Raw genomic sequence first — 27021 nt, 5'->3', positions numbered from 1 at the left:
GGCTTCTTACAGTAATGACAGATAACTTTCTTTTCCCACTGTGTTGTTTGGAACACTGTTTCAATAAGTTGCTTATAAGAGTCTCTTGAGATGTCGCATCTCCTTCTTTGCTCTACAAAGCTTTCTCATTTTCACAAAATTGAGTTGTCAAGTTATCAACAATCATATCACTTTTTGACATAAACATCAAACTTGATTTAAATGAAAAATACTCATCTAATAGTGTGCCAAAAATTTTGCAGATTAAAAATAAATCGGTTAATTCTGTATTATTTTCTGTATCTTTGGCCATTTCTTGATTCAAATAATTCCACACATTTTTCAGCTTTGATATATGAGGTGCTACGCCATCACTAGAATGTTTCACGCATCCAAAAAATCGTTAACAAAGATCATAAACTTAATCTTCAGAAACGCCATCAAATAATTTATGCAATTCTGCCCATGCTTCTCGAGTTGTATTAAGACGCATTATTTTCTTCAACGATTCCTCTGTCATATTCGTAGTGAATACATTTATTTACTGCGTTCTTACACGTCTCTTTTACTTGAGCAGCAGCATCTTCCGCAGATCCTACGGTTTTAACTAATCTACCTTCAAAAACGTCAAGTGCTCCAGGAATACGACGTAGACAGACATTTTCTATGTATTATCGTGTATGCCAATTCGATTGTCCTGCCAGTAAACCAATGCTTATTGATCTTGTCGAACCCATAGTCGAACTTTAATCCAGGCGTTACACCGACGTACGAAACTCTCAATACGCTTATTACACTTCACTTACGTACGAAACTTGCGCCTTGTTTTTTTTTCAATTCCCTTAAATAATTACGCAGTAGCACACCTGGGCCCATAACATGTTTTGTTATTTAGGAATGACACAAGTTTTTCCTAACAAATAAAACACACTGGTTTATTAGAAGTCTACAGAATGATGATTAGCAACGATAACAATTTTCCATTGCGGTAAAGAACGCAAAAGAAAAACTCCGTGTCTGGTAACAAAGAGATATTTAAAAGTCAGTGAAGTTACTAAATGAAACTGTTCACAACACAAAATTTTAACATTGTTTAGTAATATCCATCTTTTTGATTTGCAGCTCCTTGTATTGACGTGTTTGCAGTTAAAATTTTTTGGATTTGAGGTCCGCCAGTTATGCAAAACACCGTTTCGGCACCAGTGTGCCATCATAAGTGGGTTTTCGTTTTTATTTATTCTTTACATTTGGTGAGCATGAATTTTCTGGACCGCTTTTGTGTTAATTATTACAGGTAGCTTGTCATGTTTTCGTGTGGCACGCACTTCCATTCTCCGCATCATGCTGAGATATTGTGATGCATACGTAGCTATAACAAGTATTTTGCACAAATACTTGTTATAGCTACTTGGAGTTGTCCATCTTTGATAACGAGCTGCTCGTCTATACGTTGTCTTCTATCAGCCACATTACAATCGCTTCGCTGGCCGGTGTGTCCGAGCGGTTCTAGGCGCTACAGTCTGGAACCGCGGGACCGCTACGGTCGCAGATTCGAATCATGCATGTGTGTGATGTCCTTCGGTTAGTTAGGTTTAAGTAGTTCTAAGTTATAGGGGACTGATGACGTCAGATGTTAAGTCCCATAGTGCTCAGGGCCATTTGAACCATTTCGAAACTTACTATTGATATCTTTTCACCAATAAGTACAGAATTTTAATGTGAGGTACCTTAATATGTGCACACATCTGTATGTATCTTCTTTTCTCTGTGTCAGGCAGTCTTCCCATAAACACATCACTTAATTTCCTGCCTCATGTTTTCTGCGCAGTCGTAACTGCGCCACTAAGTGGACTACGCCAGTCAATATATACTAAATGTTTTGTGTCCATGCATCAATACTTTAGTAGCGGACCCGCTGCCCAGGGAAAAATAAGCATTAATGACTTGCTCTCGCCAGATGTACTTGGAAGGTACTAACCAATCTAAAAACATACTACCCCTAATGGCTATAATTATTATTTTGCAAATGAAGTAAATGCTGATGTGCTATTGTCCTTTACACTTTTCTCACCATGCAGTAAAAATATCTGCACTTACACAGGTTACACTGTGTGTATATCAACAAACACTGAACGAGATTTATAACGATAAAATTGTGTACAAATATACAGAGGTTGGACTAAAATATGGTAATAGTGCGAGAAATACATGCTCCAAGATAAATGCAGACGCTAGCCAAACCTGCAGATTCTGCTATCGTATTTCACCACCCGTGCGACGTCCTCAATACGTTGCAGTTACCAGTCGTGATCAAAACAGTGTTTTAAGTAGTTATGAGTGCATTATGTTGGAACTGAGTTAATTCGTGCATGGGCAAATTGTTGGTGCTCGTATATGGTGGGAGCTTCTTAACCAAGAGAGACGAGGTCTTTGGCTTTTCGTGAGGCACCGTGTCAAAGATTTATAAGGAGTACAGGGAAAGCAGAAAATCGTCATCCGGTAAGTCACAATGCAAACGAATGTGTGTGTTGCGTGATCGTGACGGACGGTCATCGATGATTGTGATGAACGATAAGAGGACGACAGTTGCAAAAGTCAGTACAGAACTGAATGTCGCGCTCGCGAAACCTGTCAGCAACAAAATAACACGAAGAGAGCTCCATAAGCTCCGAATTTCATGGTGAGCTTAGAAAATCTCAAATCACAACGAAAATTCAATGATCCAAAAATTGTGAATACTAATAGGTCATGAGATATATTTTCTCTTATTAGAACACGGCGCTCTTCCTTTGATCATTGTTCCAATAAAATTAATTATCAAATACACCTTAAAGTCGTTGGACCTGCCGTACATTTGTTCTGAGGAAGTCTCGTGGCACTCTCGGCCATGGTGCTGCGACTTCGTTTTGTAACTGGAAGTTAAAACAATGTCCGTCCGTGTGCTCGATGAAAAGTGGATTACATTCGTGTAGTGGTTTTAGATAATATAAAATCCGCAAAAGAAAAAAAAAAATAATTGTCAAAACTAATATCTCCGTGGCTGCGGATTCTTACTAAACGCTCATTAAAAAGATCTATGAGTCACCAAAAACATTGCAACCACGAGGCTGTGATTTGTTTAGTACATTACTGGCCATTATAATTGCTACACCACGAAGATGACGTGCTACAGACGCGAAATTTAACCGACAGGAAGAAGATGCTGTGATATGCAAATGATTAGCTTTACAGAGCACTCACACAAGGCTGGCGCCAGTGGCGACACCCACAACTTGCTGACATGAGGAAAGTTTCCAACTGATTTCTCATATACAAACAGCAGTTGGCCGGCGTTGCCTGGTGAAACGTTGTTGTGATGCCTCGTGTAAGGAAAAGAAATGCGTACCATCACGTTTCCGACATTGATAAAGGTCGGATTGTAGCCTATCGCGATTACGGTTTATCGGGTCGTGACATTTCTGATCGCGTTGGTCGAGATCCAATGACTGTTAGCAGAGTATGGAATCGGTGGGTTCAGGAGGGTAATACGGAACGCCGTGCTGGATCCCAACGGCCCCGTATCACTAGCAGTCGTGATGACAGGAATCTTATCCGCATGGCTGTAAAGGATCCCTATCCCTGAGTCAACAGATGGGGACGTTTGCAAGACAACAACCATCTGCACGAACAGTTCGACGACGTTTGCTGCAGCATGGACTATCAGCTTGGAGACGATGGCTGCGCTTACCCTTGACGTTGCTTCACAGACAGGAGCGCCTCCGATGGTGTATTCAACGACGAACCTTGGTGCACGAATGCCGAAACGTCATTTTTTCGGATGAATCCAGGTTCTGTTTACAGCATCATGATAGTCGCATCAGTGTTGGGCGACATCGGGGTGAACGCACTTTGGAAGCGTGTATTCGTCATCGCCATACTGGCGTATCATCCGGCGTGATGGTATGGGGTGCCACTGGTTACACGTCTCGGTCACCTCTTGCTTGCATTGACGGCACTTTGAACAGTGGACGTTACATTTCAGATGTGTTACGATCCGTAGCTCTAACCTTCATTCGATCCCTGCGAAATCCTACATTTCAGCAGGACAATGCATTACCACATGTTACAGGTCCTGTACGGGCCTATCTGGATAGAGAAAATGTTCGAGTGCTGCCCTGGCCAGCACATTCTCCAGATCTCTCACCAATTGAAAACGTCTGGTCAATGGTGGCCGAGTAACTGGCTCGTCACAATACGCCAGTCACTACTCTTGATGAACTGTGGTATCGTGTTGAAGCTGCATGGGCAGCTGTACTGTACACGCCATCCGAGCTCAGTTTGACTCAAAGCCCAGGCGTATCAAGGCCGTCATTATGGCCAGAGGTGGTTGTTCTGGGTACTGATTTCTCAGGATCTATGCACCCAAACTGCGTAAAAATGTAATCACATGTCAGTTCTAGTATAATTTATCTGTCCAGTGAATACGCGTTTATCATCTTCATTTCTTCTTGGTGCAGCAATTTTAATGATCCAGGCGTACACACAATCCCCAAAGAAGTCTGTGAGGCAATGGTCTTATAAGGCTGGCATCTGCGTTTGTCACAGAATAGCTTTCTAATACACACCACATGTTGTCATACGAATGTATGTATAAAAAGATGTGGTGCGTGCTAGAAATCTATTCTGTGACATATCTAAAGTTTTCAGTGAGAAACGTTTACGTGTGCCACGATAAGAATGCAGTGGTAATGTATTGACATCTGTTGGACGAAATCTTTGAAAACAAACATTCCAAACCGACATTACGGGACAATTAATCTGTAAAAAACCGCACCACATGTTCTAATGAAAGCATGAAAACCGCCTGAAGATGAATCGTAATGATTCGAAACCGGTAGCGGCACCTTTTGAATAAAGGAACTGAAAATAAATTTGTGGCTGGTTGCTGTCTCAACACCTTCAACATTATTCTCTCCCTCGAAAAGACTGGTTACTTTGGAGTCTGTACGTGGTACCAGGCAGGCACGTAACCTCGGCTGCTGCCGAACGTGTTGAGAAAACTGGTGAATTGCGAGTAAAGCGGTTTAGATCGCTTAATACCCAGGAAATGGTTCGCTCACTTTCAAAGCTCTGTATTTTACACGCCATTACATGTGCAAATGTGATAGATGCATGAGCACAAACTTAAACCACCCAAGTTTGCATTTTGCACCTCTGATCACACGACGCATCTCCAAGCGATAGTCAAGTTCTTTCCACACCTTATATAGCAATGTCAATGGTCATCACAGCAGTATTGATGATTTCTTTGGTGTGCTTCAGTGTTCATCGCAGTAGGCGTACGTAAAAACGGTCCTACATGTGCGCCCAAAGGAAAAGTCACAAGGCATTACGTCAGGAGATCTGGGGGACCAAGAGAACAGAGTCACCTCTTCTTCACAACTACAGGCAATCCACCGATGCGGAAGTTCGTCATTTAGGTGGCGATGTCATTGGTGGATCGACGGTCGAGCAAGGGAGTGCCTCATCGCTTTCGAACATGAAATTCTCGGAAACAGTACTCAGTTGTGGAAACAATTAGAAATGCAACTTACAAAGGTCTCACATACACGCTACAAATAACCACCGTGCATTTTAGAGAATGTGTTAAGTTGAATGATGGGTACAGAACATCACCCCATTATATCGGCCATCTATGATTCTCAACAGATTCGCAGAGGTAAGAAGTAACAGTCTTCTCACAAAAGAAAAACGTGTTAATCCACAAGTGCTTGCTGCATTGCGATGCACAAAATCGAAGGCGCCCGCCGTAATCTTACGGTTTTAATTGTTACACGCAGTCGGTATACAGATTTTTTTCCTTTTTTACTCCATACTAAACTTTACCTCGCCCTCCAAGGTTGCATCTGGCATCTGTTTACAGCGACAAATACTGTCCCTAAACAGCCGAAACCAACGCACAACGTTCTGTTTATATAGCGGTTCTGTCCCATAATCCGTTCTGAACGCATGCTGGGTTGTTGTAACGGATAGACATCTAGCACATACCAATACACAAACCCTCTTTCCTTGTTTTTCGCCATTTTGTCGAGGCTCTGCACTCATATCGCTAGCAAGCGGACATAATGCAAACTCGGTGAATCTATGTCCCTCTTCACGCATCAGTCACTTTTATACACTGGACAACCAAAGAATCTGGTAAACTTGTCTAATATAGTGCAGGGCCCCCACGACCACGCGGAAGTGCCGCAATACGACGTGGCATTGACTCGACTAATGTATGAAGTGGTGCTGAAGGCAACTGGCACCATGAACCCTGCAGGGCTGTGCATAAATCCCTAAGAATAAGACGGGATGGAGATCTCCTCTGACCAACATGTTGCAAGGCATCCCAGATATGTTATTGTCTGGGGAGTTTGGTGACCACCGGAAGTGTTTAAACTCAGAAGAGTGTTCCTGGAGTGTTCCTGTAGCAATTATGGACGTGTGGGGTGTCGCATTGTCCTGCTGAAATTGTCCAAGTGTGTCGGAATGCACAATACCATGAATGGATGCAGGTCATCAGACAGGATGTTTACTTACGTGTCACCTGTCACAGTTGTAACTAGACGTATCATGGGTCCCATAGAACTCCAACTCTTCAAGCCCCACACAATTGCAGCCACCACAAGCTTAAACAGTCCGCTGCTGACATGCAGGGTCCATGGATTCATGAGGTTGTCTCCATAACAGTACACGTCCATACGCTCGATACAATTTTAAACGAGACTCTTCCGACTAGGCAACATGTTTGCAGTCATCGACAGTCCAATGCCGGTGCTAAAGGACCCAGGCGTGGCGTAAAGCTTTGTGTCGTGAAGTCAGCAAGGGTACACGAGTGGGCCTTCGGCTCCAAAAACCCATATCGATGATGATTCGTTGAGTGGTTCTAACGCTGACGCTTGTCGATGCCCCAGCATTGAAATCTGCAGCAGTTTGCGGAAGGGATACACTTCTGTCAGGCTGAACGATTCTCTTCAGTTGCCGTTGGTCCCGTTCTTGCAGGATCTTTTTATAGCGCAGCGATGTCGGAGATTTGATGTTTTACCGGATTCATGTTATTCACGGTACACTTCATCGCCAACTCGGAGATGCTGTGTCCCATCGCTCGCGCGCCGACTATAACACCATGCACAATCTCACTTAAATCTTGATAACCTGCCATTTTAGCAGCAGTAACCGATCTAACAACTGTCCTGACCTGAATAATTTCTTTTATCTCGTCATACATTTCACCAATTTCTTCATCACCTGCAGAGCTAGTTGGCACATAAACTTGTACTACTGTAGTAGGCGTGGGCTTCCTGTCTATCTTTGCCACAGTAATGCATTCACTATGCTGTTTGTAGTAGCTTACCCTCACTTCTATTTTATTTATTCATTATTAAACCTACTCCTGTGTTACCCCTATTTGATTTTGTATTTATAACCCTGTATTCACCTGACCAAAAGTCTTGTTCCTCCTGCCCCCGAACTTCATTAATTCCCACTATATCTAACGTTAACCTATCCATTTCCCTTTTTAAATTTTCTAACCTACCTGCCCGATTAAGGGATCTGACATTCCACGCTCCGACCCGTAGAACTCCAGTTTTCTTTCTCCTGATAACGACATCCTCTTGAGTAGTCCCTGCCCGGAGATCCGAATGGAGGACTATTTTACCTCCGGAATATTTTACCCAAGAGGACGCCATCATCATTTAATCATACAGTAAAGCTGTATGCCCTCGGGAAAAATTACGGCTGTAATTTCCCCTTGCTTTCAGCCGTTCGCAGTACCACAACAGCAAGACCGTTTTGGTTAGTGTTACAGGGCCAGAGCAGTCAATCATCTAGACTGTTGCCCCTGCAACTACTGAAAAGGCTGCTGCCCCTCTTCAGGAACCACACGTTTGTTTGGCCTCTCAACAGATACTTCTCCGTTGTGATTGCACCTACGGTGCGGCTATCTGTATCGTTGAGGCATGCAAGCCTCCCCACCAACGGCAACGTCCATGGTTCATAGGGAAGGATACAATGAATATCTTATGGAAATTTCCAAACAAAAAAAGATTTCGTAATGTCAGACAATTAAAACATAAACTCCGAAAAACTTCTTTGTACTTTAGATGACACAAGGGGGCCATATTTAAAATGATGAATCTACATCTAAATGATTAAGAGATAACTTTTTGCCTAACAAATTCACTGAAATGGAAGTGCATGATACCCATCAATTTTGTTCTGACATCTTTTCCATTTTCTTTGACATTTATTTTCCCACTTTACTACGTCACCTAATTTCTTTACAATCTTTTTGACTTTTTCTGTCTGCTTCACTACTGGCAGTTCCGATTGTTCAAAGCAGTTATGGCAGCAGGAATAAATCCAAAATTTTATTTTGTTTACGACACTTGGCCTGAAATTTCAGGATTAGACGTTAATTCTTGGCCCAGTCCAATTTAAACGTCGTCACTGCTGCAAATGAATCAATGATGCTTTCTACAACGTAAAAGTTTTGGCAATAATAGTTGCATGTATCAGTCCAAGATCCCTTGTTGTCAGGAGGGAGATGTCGATAAGAAAAATTCTGGAGCTAACATCTTAATGTTGGGACACATGAAGGGACTTTCAAAAATACCTCTTCGCCACACCAGATAAATTTGTCAATATAGCTCAATTTACCACGAATTTATTCTGCAATTCTGGGCAAGTCGTGAAGGAAACAAGTGACATGTACCATTTTATTTTATAATGCTTTTAGCGAATCGGCGGGTTTCCCCATATGAGGCGCACCATCCTTAAGGTACATTACAACGAGCAGTACATTGTCATGCTTAAAGTCGTAGGGTCGTATGGAACCCATAGATCCGTCGAAAAATTTGCTAATGGTGGAAACATTTGCTGCTTCTAAATGTTCACAGTTCATTAGAAACTTTTCGCCTAGACCATCTTCTTCCAAAGTTCGCAGAATGACATTTTCAATATATTTTCCCGTACAGTCGGTTTACTGACACACACATATTTGTTATTTGTAATCCGTTGTCTGATTTGTTGCTTTCCTTTTTCCTAGCTTCTTCTTAACGTGAAAGAATGAGGAAGAGATTTCCTGTGTATTTTTCTAACTTTGGATTGTTAAGTTTAGTTAATGGGATGTCATCACAAAGGAAAGGTGTGCGAAGTTCTTAACAGGAGGTGGTGGGATTTACCAACGGCCACTGGCTGCGTTCCAAGACTGTGTTTTTCTGTTTGGTGCGTGGTGCTGAACGTTAAATGACTTCTCCGCAGTTACTCTTACGTCGCACAGTTTACAACACAGTATTTTGACGTCAGTCGAAAATACTTTCTCACTATATTGAGACACAAAATGTTGTAATTTTACTTGAATACTTTGCTTTACTTTACGAATTTTTAACCTACACTGCACATGCTCCAGACTTCTACAAGATTGTATAAGAAAATGAGAGACTTGTCTTACCATTTTCCAGAAAACAAAGTGAGATGCACAGTTCTGAGAAACCTATACGGAAGAAACAAACCGCATGAGAAACGTTTTTTACTTCCTGAAAGATTGAAAATGTAACGAATTGACCATTTATTTACTAAACTATGCTCTGACAGAGAGAAATGGTTATATGTGTCCAAATACGATTTAAAAAATTACAGTTTTTCAGTTAGTTTTTCATAACAAACATGTATTTAATGAATACGTCTGTCTTGTGGAAAAATATATGCTCTGCGATAAAAAAAATCTTAGTTTTACTCACAACTCATCATAATAACAGGTCGTGTTAACTGGAAAAGAATTCAGTTCTTTCGGTTGATTGAGTGAAATAGGCGAAGAATAGTAGAAACTAATTTGTCCTGAAATGAAATTGCTGCATAATCTTTTGTTTATGCAGTGTCTTCCATAAGATGTGGCAGGGCTTAGATAAGACGTTATCACTTGACAGGCAGTTCGGGAGATGGTACAGAAACTCTGCGTGGAAATAAACAGTCAGTAGTATGAAAAGGTTAGTCCATGTTGTAAGAAAGACTCTAATGTCCTCCATTCGTCGTAGAAGAGAACCCACAAAATTCATCAGGCAAGCCTTATGCAACTGAAGCCACCCACTGTTGAATAACCGAGCGAGGTGGCGCAGTGGTTAGCACACTGAACTCGCATTCGGGAGGACGACGGTTCAATCCCGTGTCCCGCCATCCTGATTTAGGTTTTCCGTGATTTTCCTAAATCGCTTCAGGCAAATGCTGGGATGGTTCCTTTGAAAGGGCACGGCCGATTTCCTTCCCAATCCTTCTCTAACCCGAGCTTGCGCTCCGTCTCTAATGACCTCGTTGTCGACGGGACGTTAAACACTAACCACCACCACCACCTTTGTTGATTAGGTCACGAAGAGATACTCAATTGTTTGGATTTTTACTGGTGCGCCTCACCCGCTGCTCCAAATAGTCTCAGTCATTTGCTGTGGGATCTGGCTGATTTAGCGGATCAGTCGAGGTACAATAGGCTGCCTGACTGTTCATCCACTCATGGTGTACGTGTGCAGATTGTGAAAAATGCTATTCTCATCTTCGAAAGCGGGATGTACACGCCACATGCTTCATGAAGGTATAGAAGAAAGCACAAGTCTTGGTCACCGATAATGTTGAAATAAAGATCCTGGTCCAATTTCATGCTAACCTGAATGAGTGCTCCGAAGTCGTGGTTCAAAAAGTACCTCCAAAACATCACAGAGCAGGATCCACTGAACGCCAATTTCCACACATCGCGAGTTGAACTCTTCAATGGCTGTCGGTACACTACGCGCTTCGTATCATCTGAAAAAAAAACCTCAAACTCGCAACTCTTCTGGTCACAGAACATGCTCCCAGTCAACTAACGTCCAGTTTCTGCGATGTTTGGACCAGTGAAGACGTGTAGCTTAATTTATTTACCTTAGCGAGATACCCGTCTCCAGATGTCCATCGTCAGCAGTTCGCTTCGCATTCTTCCCTCGGAGACTAGTTGACACGCACCTGCATTCATTCACAGTAGCACTGCCTGTGGGTTTGAACCCGATTCTTGCTAATAAAGCGTGACCGTAGTCTCGCGGTCCATGTTTGTTAGGATCTTTTTCACGACCACCGTTTTTATGCCAAGTTACTTGGATGCGATTGGTACACCATTCCTTATAGACAGATCGGATATTCCGTGCTGAAATACCACTATATCGATAAACTTCATTCGCGGCGTGGTTACAGACCATTCTGTCACGTTCCAAGTCGACCCATATTATTTCGCTGACGTCATACAACTGATTGGCACATACGCACCACTATACTTATTAATAAAGTTAATACATTTTCTCAGTCTGCGATCAAAATGTTCAAATGTGTGTGAAATCTTATGGAACTTAACTGGTAAGGTCATCAGTCCCTAAGCTTACACACTACTTAACCTAAATTATCCTAAGGACAAACACACACACCCATGCCCGAGGAAGGACTCGAACCCCCGCCGGGACCAGCCGCACAGTCCATGACTGCAGCGCCTGAGACCGCTCGGCTAATCCCACGCGGCCAGTCTGCGATCATTGTGGATATTTTGTAAATAAAACGATGTAGATCTCTCAATGAAACCTGTACTGAAGCGGCTCGCTCCACTTGGAATACATAAGTAATATTGAAGCTGGCACCTAACTTTGTTTTACAATGTCCAAGTATAGATCTGATGATGGCAGCAGCCGAGAAGACGTTATAAATGAAGTGCGGTAATACAGACCTACCATAAATGATTCATCCGTTTTCAAACTACTGTGTTACCTAAAATATTGTATACAGGGTGTTACAAAAAGGTACGGACAAACTTTCAGGAAACATTCCTTACACACAAAAAAAGAAAATATGTTATGTGGACATGTGTCCGGAAATGCTTCCTTTCCATGTTAGAGCTCATTTTATTACTTCTCTTCAAATCACATTAATCATGGAATGGAAACACGCAGCAACAGAACGTACCAGCGTGACTTCAAACACTTTGTTATAGGAAATGTTCAAAATGTCCTCCGTTAGCGAGACTACATGCATCCACCCTTCGTCGCAAGGAATCGCTGATGCGCTGATGCAGCCCTGGAGAATGGCGTGTTGTATCACAGCCGTCCACAATACGAGCACGAAGAGTCTCTACATTTGGTACCGAGGTTGCGTAGACAAGACCTTTCAAATGGCCCCCTTAAATGAAAGTCAAGAGGGTTGAGGTCAGGAGAGGGTGGAAGCCATGGAATTGGTCCGCCTCTACCAATCTATCGGTCACCGAATTTGTTGTTGAGAAGCGTACGAACACTTCGACTGAAATGTGAAGGAGCTCCATCGTGCATGAACCACATGTTGTGTCGTACTTGTAAAGGCACATGTTCTAGCAGCACAGGTAGAGTATCCCGTATAAAATCATGATATCGTGCTCCATTGAGCGTAGGTGGACGGAACTAAAATGAGCTCTAACATAGAAATTAAGCGTTTCCGGACACATGTCCATATAACATCTTTTCTTTATTTGTGTGTGAGGAATGTTTCCTGAAAGTTTGGCCGTATCTTTTTGTAACACCCTGTATACACTGAAGCCCAAAAGAAACTCGTTTAGGGATGCCTATTCAAATACGGAGATATGTAAATAGCCGGTCGGCAACGCCTATACAGTGTGTCCCAGCTATCTTGTCCACCCAAAATATCTCTGGAACAATATCAGCTATTGGAAAACGACTTTCACCGGTATCAATCTAGGGCTGGGGCCCATGAACGTACATATTTGGAAACATTCTAAAACGAAAACGTATGTGTTTTTTAACACAAAGTTAAGTTTTTTTTAATGGACCTATTTTTTTTCTTCAGCAATTCATAATATGAAAAAGCACATACGCAATGGCGTTGATTGCATCGCAATATTCTCATTACATCCTGAGATATTAGAACGCGAAGTCGACGCTTGAAACACCCGACATGCGCTGCTTGCGCACGTCCTGAGGCTCAGGCGTGAACCCCATGCTGCCCGTAATCGCGATGTGATTGACTTCCATACTTATCAAGTCATGCGTCATGCGTGACTGGAATTCGACAGTAGGAAAAGGAAGAGAAGGAAACGTAGTAGGTGAATATGGATTGGGGGTAAGAAATGAAAGAGGAAGCCGCCTGGTAGAATTATGCACAGAGCATAACTTAACCATAGCTAACACTTGGTTCAAGAATCATGAAGGAAGGTTGGATACATGAAAAAACCCTGGAGATACTAAAGGGTTTCAGATAGATTATATAATGGTAAGACAGAGATTTAGGAATCAGGTTTTAAATTGTAAGACATTTCCAGGGGCAGATGTGAACTCTGACCACAATCTGTTGGTTATGAACTGTAGATTAAAACTGAAGAACCTGCAAAAAGGTGGGAATTTAAGGAGATGGGACCTGGATAAACTGAAAGAACCAGAGGTTGTGCAGAGTTTCAGGGAGAGCATAAGGGAACAATTGAGAGGAATTGGGGAAAGAAATACAGTAGAACAAGAATGGGTAGCTTTGAGGAATTAAATAGTGAAGGTAGCAGAGGATCAAGTAGGCAAAAAGACTAGGGCTACTAGAAATCGTTGGGTAACAGAAGAAATATTGAATTTAATTGTTGAAAGGAGATGGCTAGAGGACAAATGTAAGGATGTAAAGAAAATTAAAGAGACCTTTGGAGAAAAGAGAACCACTTGCATGAATATCAAGAGCTCAGATGGAAACCCAATTCTAAGCAAAGAAGAGAAAGCAGAAAGGTGGAAGGAGTATATAGAAGGTCTATATAGGGCGATATTCTTGAGGATAATATTATGGAAATGGAGGAGGAGGTAGCTGAAGATGAAATGGGAGATATGATAATGCGTGAAGAGTTTGACACAGCACTGAAAGACATGAGTCGAAACGAGGCCCCGGGAGTAGACAACATTCCATTAAAACTACTGACAGCCTTGGGAGAGCCAGCCCTGACAAAACTCAACCATCTGGTGAGTAAGATGTTTGAGACAGGCGAAATTCCCTCAGACTTCAAGAAGAATATAATAATTCTAATCCCAAAGAAAGCAGGTGTTGACAGATGTGTAAATTACCGAACAATCAGTTTAATAAGTCACAGCTGCAAAATGCTAACGCGAATTCTTTACAGACGAATGGAAAAAACTGGTAGAAGGCGGCCTCGGGGAAGATCAGTTTGGGTTCCGTAGAAATGTTGGAACACGTGAGGAAATACTGACCCTACAACTTATCTTAGAAGAAAGATTAAGGAAAGGCAAACCTACGTCTCTTGCATTTGTAGACTCAGAGAAAGCTTTTGACAATGTTGACTGGAATACTCTCTTTCAAATTCTAAATGTGGCAGCGGTAAAACACAGGGAGCGAAAGGCCATTTACAATTTGTACAGAAACCAGATAGCAGTTATAAGAGTCGATGGACATGAAAGGGTAGCAGTGGTTGGGAAGGGAGTGAGACAGGTTTGAGGTCTCTCCCCGATGTTATTCAATCTGTATATTGAGTAAGCAGTGAAGGAAACAAAAGACATGTTCGGAGAAGGTATTAAAATCCATGGAGAAGAAATAAAAACTTTGAGATTCGCTGATGACATTGTAATTCTGTCAGAGACAGCAAACGACTTGGAAGAGCAGTTGAACGGTATGGCCAATGTCTTGAAAGGAGGATAAGATGAACATCAACAAAAGCAAAACGAGGATAATGGAATGCAGTCGAATTAAGTCGGGTGACTCTGAGGGAATTAGATTTGGAAATGAGACACTTAAAGTATAAAAGGAGTTTTGCTTTTTGGGGAGCATAATAACTGATGATGGTCGAAATAGAGAGGATATAAAATGTAGACTGGCAATAGCAAGGAAAGCGTTTCTGAAGAAGAGAAATTTATTAACATCGAGTGTAAATTTAAGTGTCAGGAAGTCGTTTCTGAAAGTATTTATATGGAGTGTAGCCATGTATGGAAGTGAAACATGGACGATAAATAGTTTAGACAAGAAGAGAATAGAAGCCTTCGAAATGTGGTGCTACAGAAGAATGCTGAAGATTAGATGGGTAGATCACATAACTAATGATGTGGTATTGAATAGAATTGGGGAGAAGAGGAGTTTGTGGCACAACTTGAGTAGAAGAAGGGATCGGTTGGTAGGGCATGTTCTGAGGCATCAAGGGATGACCAATTTTGTACTGGAGGGCAGCGTGGAGGGTAAAAATCGTAGAGAGAGATCAAGAGATGAATACACTAAGCAGATTCAGAAGGATGTAGGTTGCAGTAGGTACTGGGAGATGAAGAAGCTCGCACAGGATAGAGTAGCATGGAGATCTGCATCAAACCAGTCTCAGGACTGAAGACCACAACAACAACATTCATTGTATATTGTAATTAAGATATCGTCAATTGAACTAAAAACGAGGAGTTAAGAAAATCACACAAAGCATACTAAAACATCAAATGCCTTGTTGTGGCTTTTCAAGCTTTCCCAGCGGATATGTTGTAAATAGTCTTCACCGGTTTGCCGCCGGATCACGCTGTGCAAATTCCACAATATGGTGTGGCCACATGGACTTGATACTCAGCGTCTGAATTCGCTCCATTCAAATATAAACTTCAAAATGGAAGTGGGAAAAGATGGTAGTTTAGGTTTTCTTAATGTTATGGTACGAAGGAAAGCAGGTGGGACTTTGGGACACAGCATCTACCGCGAGCCAACGCATGCAGATCTATATCTGCAGACGACAAGCTGCCATCATCGTGCACAATGCGGTACTGCATTACGTACGTTAGTTCGTAGAGCACATGTGGTATCTGATCTTGAATTCCTGCCGTTTGAAATACAACATTTGAAGACAGTGTTCCGTCAAAAAGGTTATTCTGCGAGACAGATACGTAATGCTTTCAGGCCCAAGCGAGTTCAATCTACGGAGCAGAATGAAGATACAAAGACACCCTTCAGTTCGGCCTTTTTGCCATATTTTATTGCCATGTCATCAAAAATCGGAAGAGTCCTCGGAAGATAGGGCATTAAGTATGTTTATCAACCATATGAAAAACTGAGAAACCTGTTGCGTTCGGTTAAGGATGATCTTGGCCTGAGGAAATGTGGTGTGTATACAATTCCTTGCAATGAGGGTCAGCATATATAGGCCAGACATGTCGCACAGTCAAGAACGCTGAGATAAACATCAGCTTCACACACGCCTTTGTCAACCGGAAAAATCTGAATACAGGACATCGCATGTTTTTTATGAAGAAAAAATGGGAGATTTATCCCCGGCATCATCTTTCTGCAACTTCGTCATTAAGGAATTAACACATACCTGTGCAGCCGATAATATCATCAACAGGGATACCAGATTTCAACTGAGTGCACCATGGAACTCTGCACTGGCTGCTATTAAATCACGACGCGAAAATCAAACCCGTCATAACATTGGTATAGTAAGGTTTTTGGTGAGTAACGTCTGGCAGCACTGAAGTAAACAACGAATAGCACACGCACTGGAGAGCCGCTCTGTGATTTTCGGCAGAGGGCGTTTGAGTATGGCACCAACTATCTCCAAATCACTGCGAATGCATGATTTCCATGCCTGCACTTTCTTCGCGAACATGTTCTACAAAAAAAAAGCAGTCGACGTGTAGATACCGTCGCACATGTTGTCTGGACCTCTCCACCATCGTCCACACTTATAAATCACTCATCCGCCCCATCCTCTGTTATGCCCATCCCACCTGTATCTCCGCTCCTCGCCGGCCAGAGTGACCGAGCGGTTCTAGGCGCTACAGTCTGGAACCGCGCGACTGTTACGGTCGGATGTTCGAATCCTGCCTCGGGCATGGATGTGTGTGATGTCCTTAGTTTAGTTAGGTTTAAGTAGTTCTAAGTTCTAGGGGACTGATGACCTCAGAAGTTAAGTCCCATAGTGCTCCGAGCCATTTGAACCGTCTCCGCTCCTCCTACCTTCTACAAGTCCCTTCAAATCTTAGAATGCCATGCGCTCTGCCTCGCCTATCGCATCTGCCTCCCATCCCCCACGTGGATCCTCTACGACTTAATTCCTTTCCCCCACCTCCTCCTCTTCCTAGAATGGATACGGTTCCTTTACACCTCCTGTAAACTTGAGCCCCCTCACCCCCGTCCGCTGCCACGCCTGTACTACTGCATCGCATCCACCCTCCATCTTAAAACACTCCATACCCTCGCTCAAGGTGGCTTCTGCCAACACCCCCTCCCTGATGATGCACTCGTCGCCTCCATCTACCCCTCCTACCAGCATTGATCTTCCCCTTCCTCCTTCTGTGTTTTTTACCCCAAGACTCCCTCTTTTCCCCCTCTCTCCCTCCTTAATTCCTCCCCCCTTCCCAGGCTTCCACCCCCTATACCCTCTCCCCTCCCCTCCCTTTCTTCTCTCCCACTGTCATCCTCCGCCCTCGCTCCTACCCTACCCTCTTCCCTATGGCAGGCCCTCGACTTTTTCCTGCAAATAGTATGTTTTATTGCGCCGATGTTCGTCGCTGCTGTACTAGCGTTTCTGTTCAGTTAATCAGTGTCTCTCCTTCAGTGCTCCTGCGTTCATGCATGAAACTCTATGTCTCAATTTGTATACAGTGCTGAACTTTTTTATACAACCAGTGTGTCTGGGAATCAACATCAGAGGTCATTACTCTCCCAGAATGTAGAACTGCTTAAACCTAACTAATCTAAGGACATCACACAAATCCCTGCCCGAGGCAGGATTCGAACCTGAGAGCGTAGCAGTCGTTCGGTTCCGGACTGAAGCGCCTAGAATCGCTCGGCCACAACGGCCAGCAATGAACGACAAACTAAATTAAGATATAGCTAGTACTGCTTATATATTCGATGCTGCAAGTTACAAATGCCTTAGTTAACATTTGTTGTGCGAATTAGTTCAGTTACTCACACAAGCAAATACATCATGGTTCTTATCGACCAATGTGCTAGATATTATACATCTAAAATGAGGTAAGGTTGCTTGATACTAATAGTTTAGTATTTTAGCTTCAGATACACTTTTATTTTTACATTTTTTTTTATTTGATGGGGCAGTTTTATATGCTCCCTTTGCATATCATTTGTACCCAGGAAAAAAATGAACGGTAGCTCTCTTTTGCACTGATTGTAATTTTTCCATAACTATATCCAAAATCTGTTTTTACATTGATATGATTAGACACAGACACGTGTATGTGTAAATATTAATACAGTTGTGATATCATTATCAATGTTGCACACTTTACATACTTTCATTGTCAACACTTATACGCCAATTCATATTATTACACTACCAATTTTTCTTTTTTCATTGTGAAACTGACTCGTTACTGTAGTGTATATTTAACCTTTTTCTATTTCTAGAATAGATTTTTTGTAACATGATTTAGTAAATAAATGAATGACGCAGCACCAGCAATATCATTACTTTTGTTTGCATGTGATCGATTCCTGCTTGTTAACAGTCAGCTGATGTTATCTGTGCTCACACATCTGACAGACCATCTGTTGAGTAAACATATTTGATTGTCCATTCGACATTCAGCAACACTGATGAGGCTGTGTTAGTATACTATCTTTTTTGTCTGATATGATATGATTAGTAAATAAAGTATGAACTTTTGAAATATTAGATTATACCATCTCATGTACACCAACTGTATCCTATGCTTTTACGGTTGTTCCATGCCCTTTTTGCGCCATGCAGATATTGTGATGATGGTCATTAACCGAAGTCGATAGTGGTGATGATGATGAATTAATAGAAAGCGGCGTGTCCGGCATTCATAAAATACAGTACTTAACAGCTGTTGGCAGTCGCCTTAAAAATGTCCAATAAAGACTACTTGAGCCGCGCGAAGTGCTGAGTGACTGGAACGCGTTGTTGCAGAGCTGTCGGACGACGACCTGTGCTGGAAAGAGACAGCGTGCGGTGAACTTCTGGCGCTGTTACGGAAGCTGCGGGCGGGCAGCACCAGGCTCACAGGTCAGCTGCGTCATGATGTTCCCACTTATCCTGCTATTAACCTCTTCTAATCGTCACAGATCTTACACTTGTGTCACTGGATTTTGGGCTCTCAACTGCGAAGTCAAGGGCGCCGTTGCTCAAAAGAGGCTGAGGGAATCTGGTTAAAACAATTAAAAGTACAAGGCAATTCCATTTAAAATCACTCTCCCCCCTTTAATCCCATTGTCACCTACCCAGTAACCCAGTACATTCATAGCCATGGAGAGCACAACATTTCAGAATTTATCGTTGCTACAATGTATAATTATAATTTTTAATCCCAAGTAGGCTATTAAGTTTGACTGCTTTTACATGAGAGTAAAGAAATTGAAAAATACTCTCATTTAAAAAGTCAGCTAAAAAGGACCTATTATGCAATACATTTTGTACATTGAAGGATTACTTAGACAGAACAGAGTAGGGGTTTGATAAAAAATGTTATACAAATAAATAATAATAAGAGACTAGATTCACCGATTCAGAAACAATAGACTACAATAACCACCGTATCTTTAAAAGTAAAACAGGCAAGAAAATATGCAAAGGAGCTGCATTATTTGGCATGGCCTTTATTGTGAATAAGGACATCCTTGATTCTGTTATAGGTGTGAATCAAATCAGTAACAGACTAATGACCATGCGAGCCAAGCACACCAACAAAACATATACATTTATTAATGTTGATGCACCCACCAATATTGATAACAAAAAAGAACCCGAGAAGACAGAAAAATTTTGGGAAAAACTTGAAAATGAAATGTCCAGAATTCCAAAGGAGGACATAAAAATTCTCCTCGGTGATTTTAACGCACAAATCGGCAAAGAAAAGAAATATAAAAAAACAGTCGGCAACTACCCTGCACACAAATTCACGAACAAGAATGGCATGAGGCTCATCGAGCTGTGCCAGCAAAATACCCTAAAAATCATGTCAACATCATTTCGAAAGGACCCTAAGAAACAAAAAACGTGGCGATCCCCTATCCTTCAGCTAGGGGAATTTCAAATAGACCATGTTGCGATTTCCTATGATTTCCAAAAAGAAATACATGACGTTCAAATCCGCAGAGGGGCAAATATAGATTCTGACCACTATCTTACCAGAGTGAAAATTAAATTCACTCCAAAAAGGAAAGGAGGAAAGAAAACTCCACTAATTCCCACATTTGATCTGAAAAAAATCGAAGAATCAAAAATCACAGAAGTATGGGAAAAGCAACCTGCAAACAATTGGAGAGATTTCCAAACAAAAATTGTACAGAAAGCAAGAGAACTGATCCCATTAAAGAAAAAATCCAAACACCCATGGTGGAATTCAGATTGTGATAATGCAATAGAAAAGAGACGACGTGCCTTCCTAAATTACAATTGTGACAAATCAGAAACCACGCAACAGACATTTTTCGAAGTGAGAAAGCAAACAGCTAAAATACTTAGGCAAACTAAGAGAAAATATCTTCATGAACAACTAAACTCAATAGAAGAAGACTTCAGGGGCCTCAACACACAAGATTTTTACAAAATGTTCGCAAATCAAGTCAAAGGATACAATCCACGAAACCTCTGTTTCAGGAAAGAAAATGGAAAATTAGCATTAACTAACAAAGAAAATTGCCAAGAACTAGCTAAATACTTTTCAAAACTTCTTAACTGCCCACAACCGAAAACAAGATTCCCCAGATTACAATCAGAATGCACGAAAGAAAGTTCACTAGCGCCAACTCAGGAAGAAATATATAGCCACATTAAGAAACTCAAAAATAATAAGTCATCAGGAGGGGATGGAATTGTAGCTGAACTACTGAAGAACCTTGGCTCAAACTCCCTAAAAGAGATCACCCAAATCATCACAGAAATCTGGCAGACAGAAAATATTCCAGAGGATTGGAAGTGTGCACTAATTCATCCACTGCACAAAAAGGGAGACAGAGCAGACGTAAACAACTACAGAGGCACTTCACTTTTACCTGTGACTTATAAAATTTTATCCGCATGTCTACTAAAGAGGGCACAAGAACAACTAGAACATACAATTTCAGACTACCAAGCAGGCTTTCGACCTAACAGATCATGCCCTGAACAGATCTTTAACCTTAAAGCTATTTTAAAAATGAAAGCAATCCGGTCTAAACCAATAGTGTGCACATTCGTTGATTTTAAAAAAGCATATCACTCTATAGACAGACAGTCTCTATTTAATATTCTCGAAGAACGTGGACTAGACACCAAAACCCGAAAACTAATCGAACAAACACTGACAGAAACCAAATCAAAAATTAAATTCATAGACGAAATCTCGGAACCATTCTTAATTAAAACAGGAGTAAGACAAGGAGATGGGATCTAGCCACTATTATTCAACATAGTTTTAGACAAAGTAATGGAAGAATGGGAAATCAAACTAAGGAAACAAAACTTCTGGAAACCAATTGAACTAGGAAGAGGTAAAGGAAAATTGAACATTCCATATTTAGCGTTTGCAGATGACCTAGCAATTATAACTGACAGTGAAGAAACTGCAGTAAAACAAATTGAGATCCTTAAAGAATGTGCAGAGAAGGTTGGCCTGCAAATCTCCTTTGAGAAGACTGAGTTTATGTGCTCCAAATTAGATATTCCGCAACTGGAAACAAATTTTGGTGAAATCAACAGAGTCAAACACTTTAAGTATCTCGGCGAAGTTATTGAACCAACAGGACGCGAGAAAATAGCACAAAACAACCGAGTACAGAAATTCAAGAAAGCATTCGGACTTGTTCAAAGCATATATAACAAAAAATGCTTGACAAAAGGAACTAAAATCAGACACTACAACACAGTTATCAAACCTACAGTCACATATGCAAGTGAAACGCTCTCACTGAATAGAAAACTAGATTTACAAGATATTAAGAAAATAGAGAGAAAAATTATTAGGAAAATTCTGGGACCACGATACACACAAGATGGATACAGACTGCAGACCATCGAAACAACTGAAAAACTATCAAATATCGAAAGTGACATCAGAAAGAGAGGAATGAAATTTTATGGACACCTACACAGATTACCTGGAAACAGGTTAACTAAACGTCTATTGGACTATGTGACATCACTTAAAGCAACAATACCCTTTGTAACTGAAGTTAAGAAAGATTTGACAAAAGCAAAAATTGACATAACAGACGCATCAGACAGGGATACATTCAGAAGAAAAATTGACACGTGGAAGTTTACTTCGGAGACGGCACCAAAACCATACCGACCAAAGTGGACTGAAGAAAGAAAGAAGGCCTTTGGGGAGAAAATGAAGAAATATTGGCAAAACAAGAAGAACCTAAAGAAATATTGATAAATCACCTGCTTATCGTTCTCCTATGGGGACATTCGCTAATAATAAAAAAAATAATAATGATTATAAAACACCCCACATTCCACATAACGCCGTCACTTTATGTTCTTTTTTACTTTCTAGAAATACTTACCCCCAAGCTATGCATACCACAATACTAACACCTCTTCCTCTTTCTGAGCTCAACACTCATTATTGAGGGATGCTGACTCAGTTTTTCAGGATAGAAAATGGGAAGTTGCGGTGCATAAAACGGCCCAGATATCACCAGTGTGTGTGTGTGTGTGTGTGTGTGTGGTGAGTGAGTGAGTGAGTGAAGTGTTATGGAAAAATGTGTGTATAGTGTGTGCAGCGACTGATACTAAGATATAAATGAACAGTGTGGCATTACATTATTTAATAAGTTATAAAAATGCATTGTATACCAGGAGTAAATCTAATGACTGTCTCTGTAAATATATGTGTATACGAATAAGCTTATTTTAAATTGATCTAAACTTGTAAATACTTTGACATGTACTATATCGTTGTAAAAAGAGATCTACAGATGAATAAAGCTGCTCTCGCTGCAGCTACTACTACTGCCAATTTAGGCTATCTCCAAGTAAATCGTACATAATTTTGATACATTATTTCTAATTTTATAGGTAATTATCATATGGATTTCATTATTATACATTTTTACATGCTCCTGATGGATTTGAATCTATGCGATATCGGTGGTTCCGTCACTGTCTGTTTGCTTATTAGTTACGTTCCGTTGGTTAAACTGATGTAATAATGGTTGGTTACGACCTTATCTACCAACGGCCTTGCCGCAGTGGTAACACCCAGTCAGATCACCGAAGTTAAGCACTGATTATCATTGCTGTTACGTAGGTGGCGATTTTCCATGTGACACCGCTGGTGTTATCACTGAAATTTATTTTCGTGAGCAGATTTCGGTCTAGTCTGTGTTTAGTCCTATGTATTTGTTTGTATTCAATTGTAAATGGAGTTAAACACTTCTTTATAGTTGTGTGTGCCCTATACAGTCTTTTTAATTTTCGTAGGTTTGTCTTTTTACCAGCTTGTTGACAGGTTTTCTAGCAATGCTGTATGTTTACAGCATTGTTTGTTCGAATCTATATCTTATTTTGAATTTAGTTATACTGTAATCTCTGGCTGCCTCATGCTATTTCTTCTTATGCACTTGTCCACTATCCTGGTGGATAATTTCAGTACTGTTCCCTATGTACTGCCTGAGTTTCAGGTCGCCTTCCTCATTTACAATTTTTTGCTGTTTTGTTTTAAATGATTGTTTAACTTTTTACTAATAAGGTGTGCTGTGCTGTGTACCAATAGGCGGACCGGAGCTGTAAGATTCGCATACTAAGGAAGATACAATTTTAGATCACAAACTCAGTCGTCGAAAACAAAATCACCAATGTACCTGAAGTCAGGAAAGCAAGATTCTGATAAATTCTGGTCCTAGAAACCTCACTATTAGGTACAAAGAACACATCAGTGACAGTAACAGCAATCAATCTACTTTTTTCTACCACCTAAAGGCCGAACAGCACATACTATATAAAGCAAGCTGTGCAAATATTACGCATAACACCAAAAGGACCACTAACGAACACTCTGAAAGAGATGGAAATCTATGTAAACACACAACTATTCGCAAAAAATTACGAATGTGCAAATCGACCTGAAACACTGGCAGTAGATATAGAACTTTATTGAAATTTTCCACCAGGAGAATAGACAGATGCATAAAACAAATAATATGAGACAACCAGAAATGATATTATAGCTAAATTCAAACCATACAGCATCACCGGAAAACCTCTCAACAAGCAGACAAAAGACCCAATCATGAAAATTAAAAGGAATGTATAGTACGTAAATAAGAAGAAGGAAACTTGTAATTCCATTTATAATTGAAAACGTAGGACTAAACACAGCCTATACTGAAATCCGTTTACGAAAATAGATTACAAAGACAGCATCCAGCTATGTGACATGGACATGCAACAGGGTGGGCGACTGCAATGTTTGCTCTGGTACATATGATGGAACCACTAGGAACTATCAACACCATTCGACGAAATTTGAACACTATCTGAATTAACAAATAGTGTTTATGCTTTCTAAATCGTCCTGACCACGGAATGGTGCGACATTGACACATGCATAAATAAAACGACAATACGCTCGGTACCAGACGCACACCTTCGTCGAGCACTTTAATGCATCTAGCCGGACGGGGTGGCCGAGCGGTTCTAGGCGCTCCAGTCTGGAACCGCGCAACCGCTGCGGTCGCAGGTTCGAATCCTTCCTCGGGCATGGACGTGTGTTATGTCCTTAGGTTAGTTAGGTTTAAGTAGTTCTAAGTTCTAGGGGACTGATGACCTCAGCAGTTAACTCCCACAGTGCTCAGAGCCATTAAAAAAAAATGCATCTATTCATAGCCGGCTCAGATTGTGCACACTTGCAAACAGGAGTTAGCGCAGCTGCGCCTCTCAGTTGAGGGATGTTGAAGTGGTTTCCTGCGTGATGAGTCTAGATGTTGGCCAAGATTTGTCTCTGTACAGGTACATTTTTAAAGCTCCCGGATATATTTATTTTTTCCAGCGGTGGGATGTGAAACCACGCCCTTTCGGACTGGTGCCTCAAACCAGCGCCTTAGACCACTCTATTTTTTTTTAAACAAAAATGAAACCGAGCGAGGTGGCGCAGTAGCTAGACACTGGATTCGCATTCGGGAGGGCGACGTTTCAATCCCGCGTCCAGCCATCCTGTTTTAGGTTTTCCGAGATTTCCCTAAATCGCTCGAGGCAAATGCCGGGATGGTTCCTTTCAAAGGGCATGGCCGACTTCCTTCCCCGTCCTTCCCTAATCCGATGAGACCGATGACCTCGCTGTCTCGTCTCCTTCCCAAAAACAACCAACCAACCAACAAAAATGAAAAGAAAAGGAAAAAGGATTTTGGAAGGTCTGTTTTTTTTTTTAATTTTTATTTTATTTTATTTTTATACAAATGTACAAATGGATAAAGGGAAAGCCGTTCCTCTTCGGCTACATAAACAGAATAATAGGAAGTCGTCCCGGTACGACATAAGGATGCTCCATACTATAGCCCGGTGTGAATTTTTCGATGACTGTCGTCTCGTTGCTGCGTTGTTTCCGTTGTTTGATCAATCTCAACAAAAAAAAAGGAGAACTCGAAAGAGGTGCTATGGTTATCTTCTCATGTCATCGATAATCCACCTCTGCGAGGCGGATTATGGAATGCGCTCCAAATAAAACTAGAAAAATATTGCCTGTATTTAGGGTTCTTGACGATCGCACAATGTCGTTCGTTGAGGTAATACCAAAAATCGGGTGCTGTCTTTACGCCATTACCGAATAGTGTGGCCGCCGGAAGTCTTGCGTGTGAGAAAACCCAATATCTGGAGCACCAAATACCGAACTCCTTTCCGACCCGCATTCGAAACGATGTTCATCCGTGTCAATCACTTGGCATGTGGCACACAAGTGTGAATCGGCGAGGTGGATGTCGAAGGTGGTACCGAGGGTGTTGTGCACCGGGCGACCTTCAGTGGGACGCTTGTCGTTTTATTCTTGCATCTGCAAATGTCACACTCCATCGATGATCACGCCAGAGCAGGGCACAAAACAGGAGGGCTGAAAAAGGATGAACACCCCCTAATGGTTCCGATCACTACCACTTTCCGCGAAGGGCTATGAATGGGTCCCAGTGTTCCCACCCCTTATATCAGAGCAAAAAGTGCACTTTCACTACACTGCCGAGGCGTCAGAACATGTTTAATGGGATCATCCGGGGGGTGGGGGGTGGGGGGGAGGGGGATCAGCAGGGTTGGAGATTGTCAAGAACGTCGTTCCGGTGCACATTACACTGACAACTGCCGATGACGAAATATGTGTATATGAATGCAACAAGTGAGGCGATGCATTTAATGACGCCTTTTACGCTAATTCCTGAGTCTTTTCGTGTTGATTACAAGCGACGGTTTGTGTGAAATGTTTGGCCCGGCCACACATCAGAAAGTCACGTGTTTTCAAGGCTTGGAGTCACGGTTCTGACCTCCGTTGCAGAAGTTTCAAGAGAAGGAGGTGAGATGCGGGTAATGGGCAGGGCTGCGAAGAGCTTCCGTCATCAGACTTCCAGAGTGGCGTTGGGCAGAGTTACGGGGAAATTTGGTGTCCTTGTGACATCATTAATCCACTATACAAATCATGCGAACTTCCGAGCTATGGCCACTTCTCCGCATGTGTCGATGCCTTGCTGTTTGAAGCATGGCCAAGTCTGAGGGTGATGTCGTTGGACGTCACACTTTTGCAACATTACAGAGGAATATACTCATATGGTGTCTGTTTTTTCGGACATGTCCGAAAGAACAACCATATGCATATAATGTCTATATTTCTGGCAACACCGGCCATGACCTTCTTCTTATGTACAGATGCACACATATTCGCCGAAACTTCGTGGCACATTAAAACTGTGTGCCGGACCGAGACTCGAGCTCGGGACCTTTGCCTTTCGCGGGCAATTGCTCTACCGACTGAGCTACGCAAGCACGACTCACGCCCCGTCCTCACAGTCTTACTTCTACCAGTACCTCGTCTCCTACGTTCCAATGGTACAGAAGCTCTCCTGCGA

The 27021-nt window shown here is 41.7% G+C and overlaps 1 protein-coding gene across 1 annotated transcript in view; it reads left to right on the top strand.

Annotated features, from left to right (window-relative positions):
- LOC126272250 (SET domain-containing protein SmydA-8-like) overlaps window positions 1–27021 on the top strand; it is a 147532-nt gene that overhangs the window by 108531 nt on the left and 11980 nt on the right. Inside the window, exon 7 of the mRNA XM_049974964.1 lies at window positions 18902–18997. Within this exon, the coding sequence (XP_049830921.1) occupies window positions 18902–18997 (96 nt within the window). The remainder of the gene's footprint in view (window positions 1–18901; window positions 18998–27021) is intronic.

Source organism: Schistocerca gregaria, chromosome 5 (assembly GCF_023897955.1).
Source record: "Schistocerca gregaria isolate iqSchGreg1 chromosome 5, iqSchGreg1.2, whole genome shotgun sequence".
In the NCBI taxonomy this organism is placed as follows: domain Eukaryota; kingdom Metazoa; phylum Arthropoda; class Insecta; order Orthoptera; family Acrididae; genus Schistocerca; species Schistocerca gregaria.
This window is presented reverse-complemented; position numbering and strand designations above follow the sequence as displayed.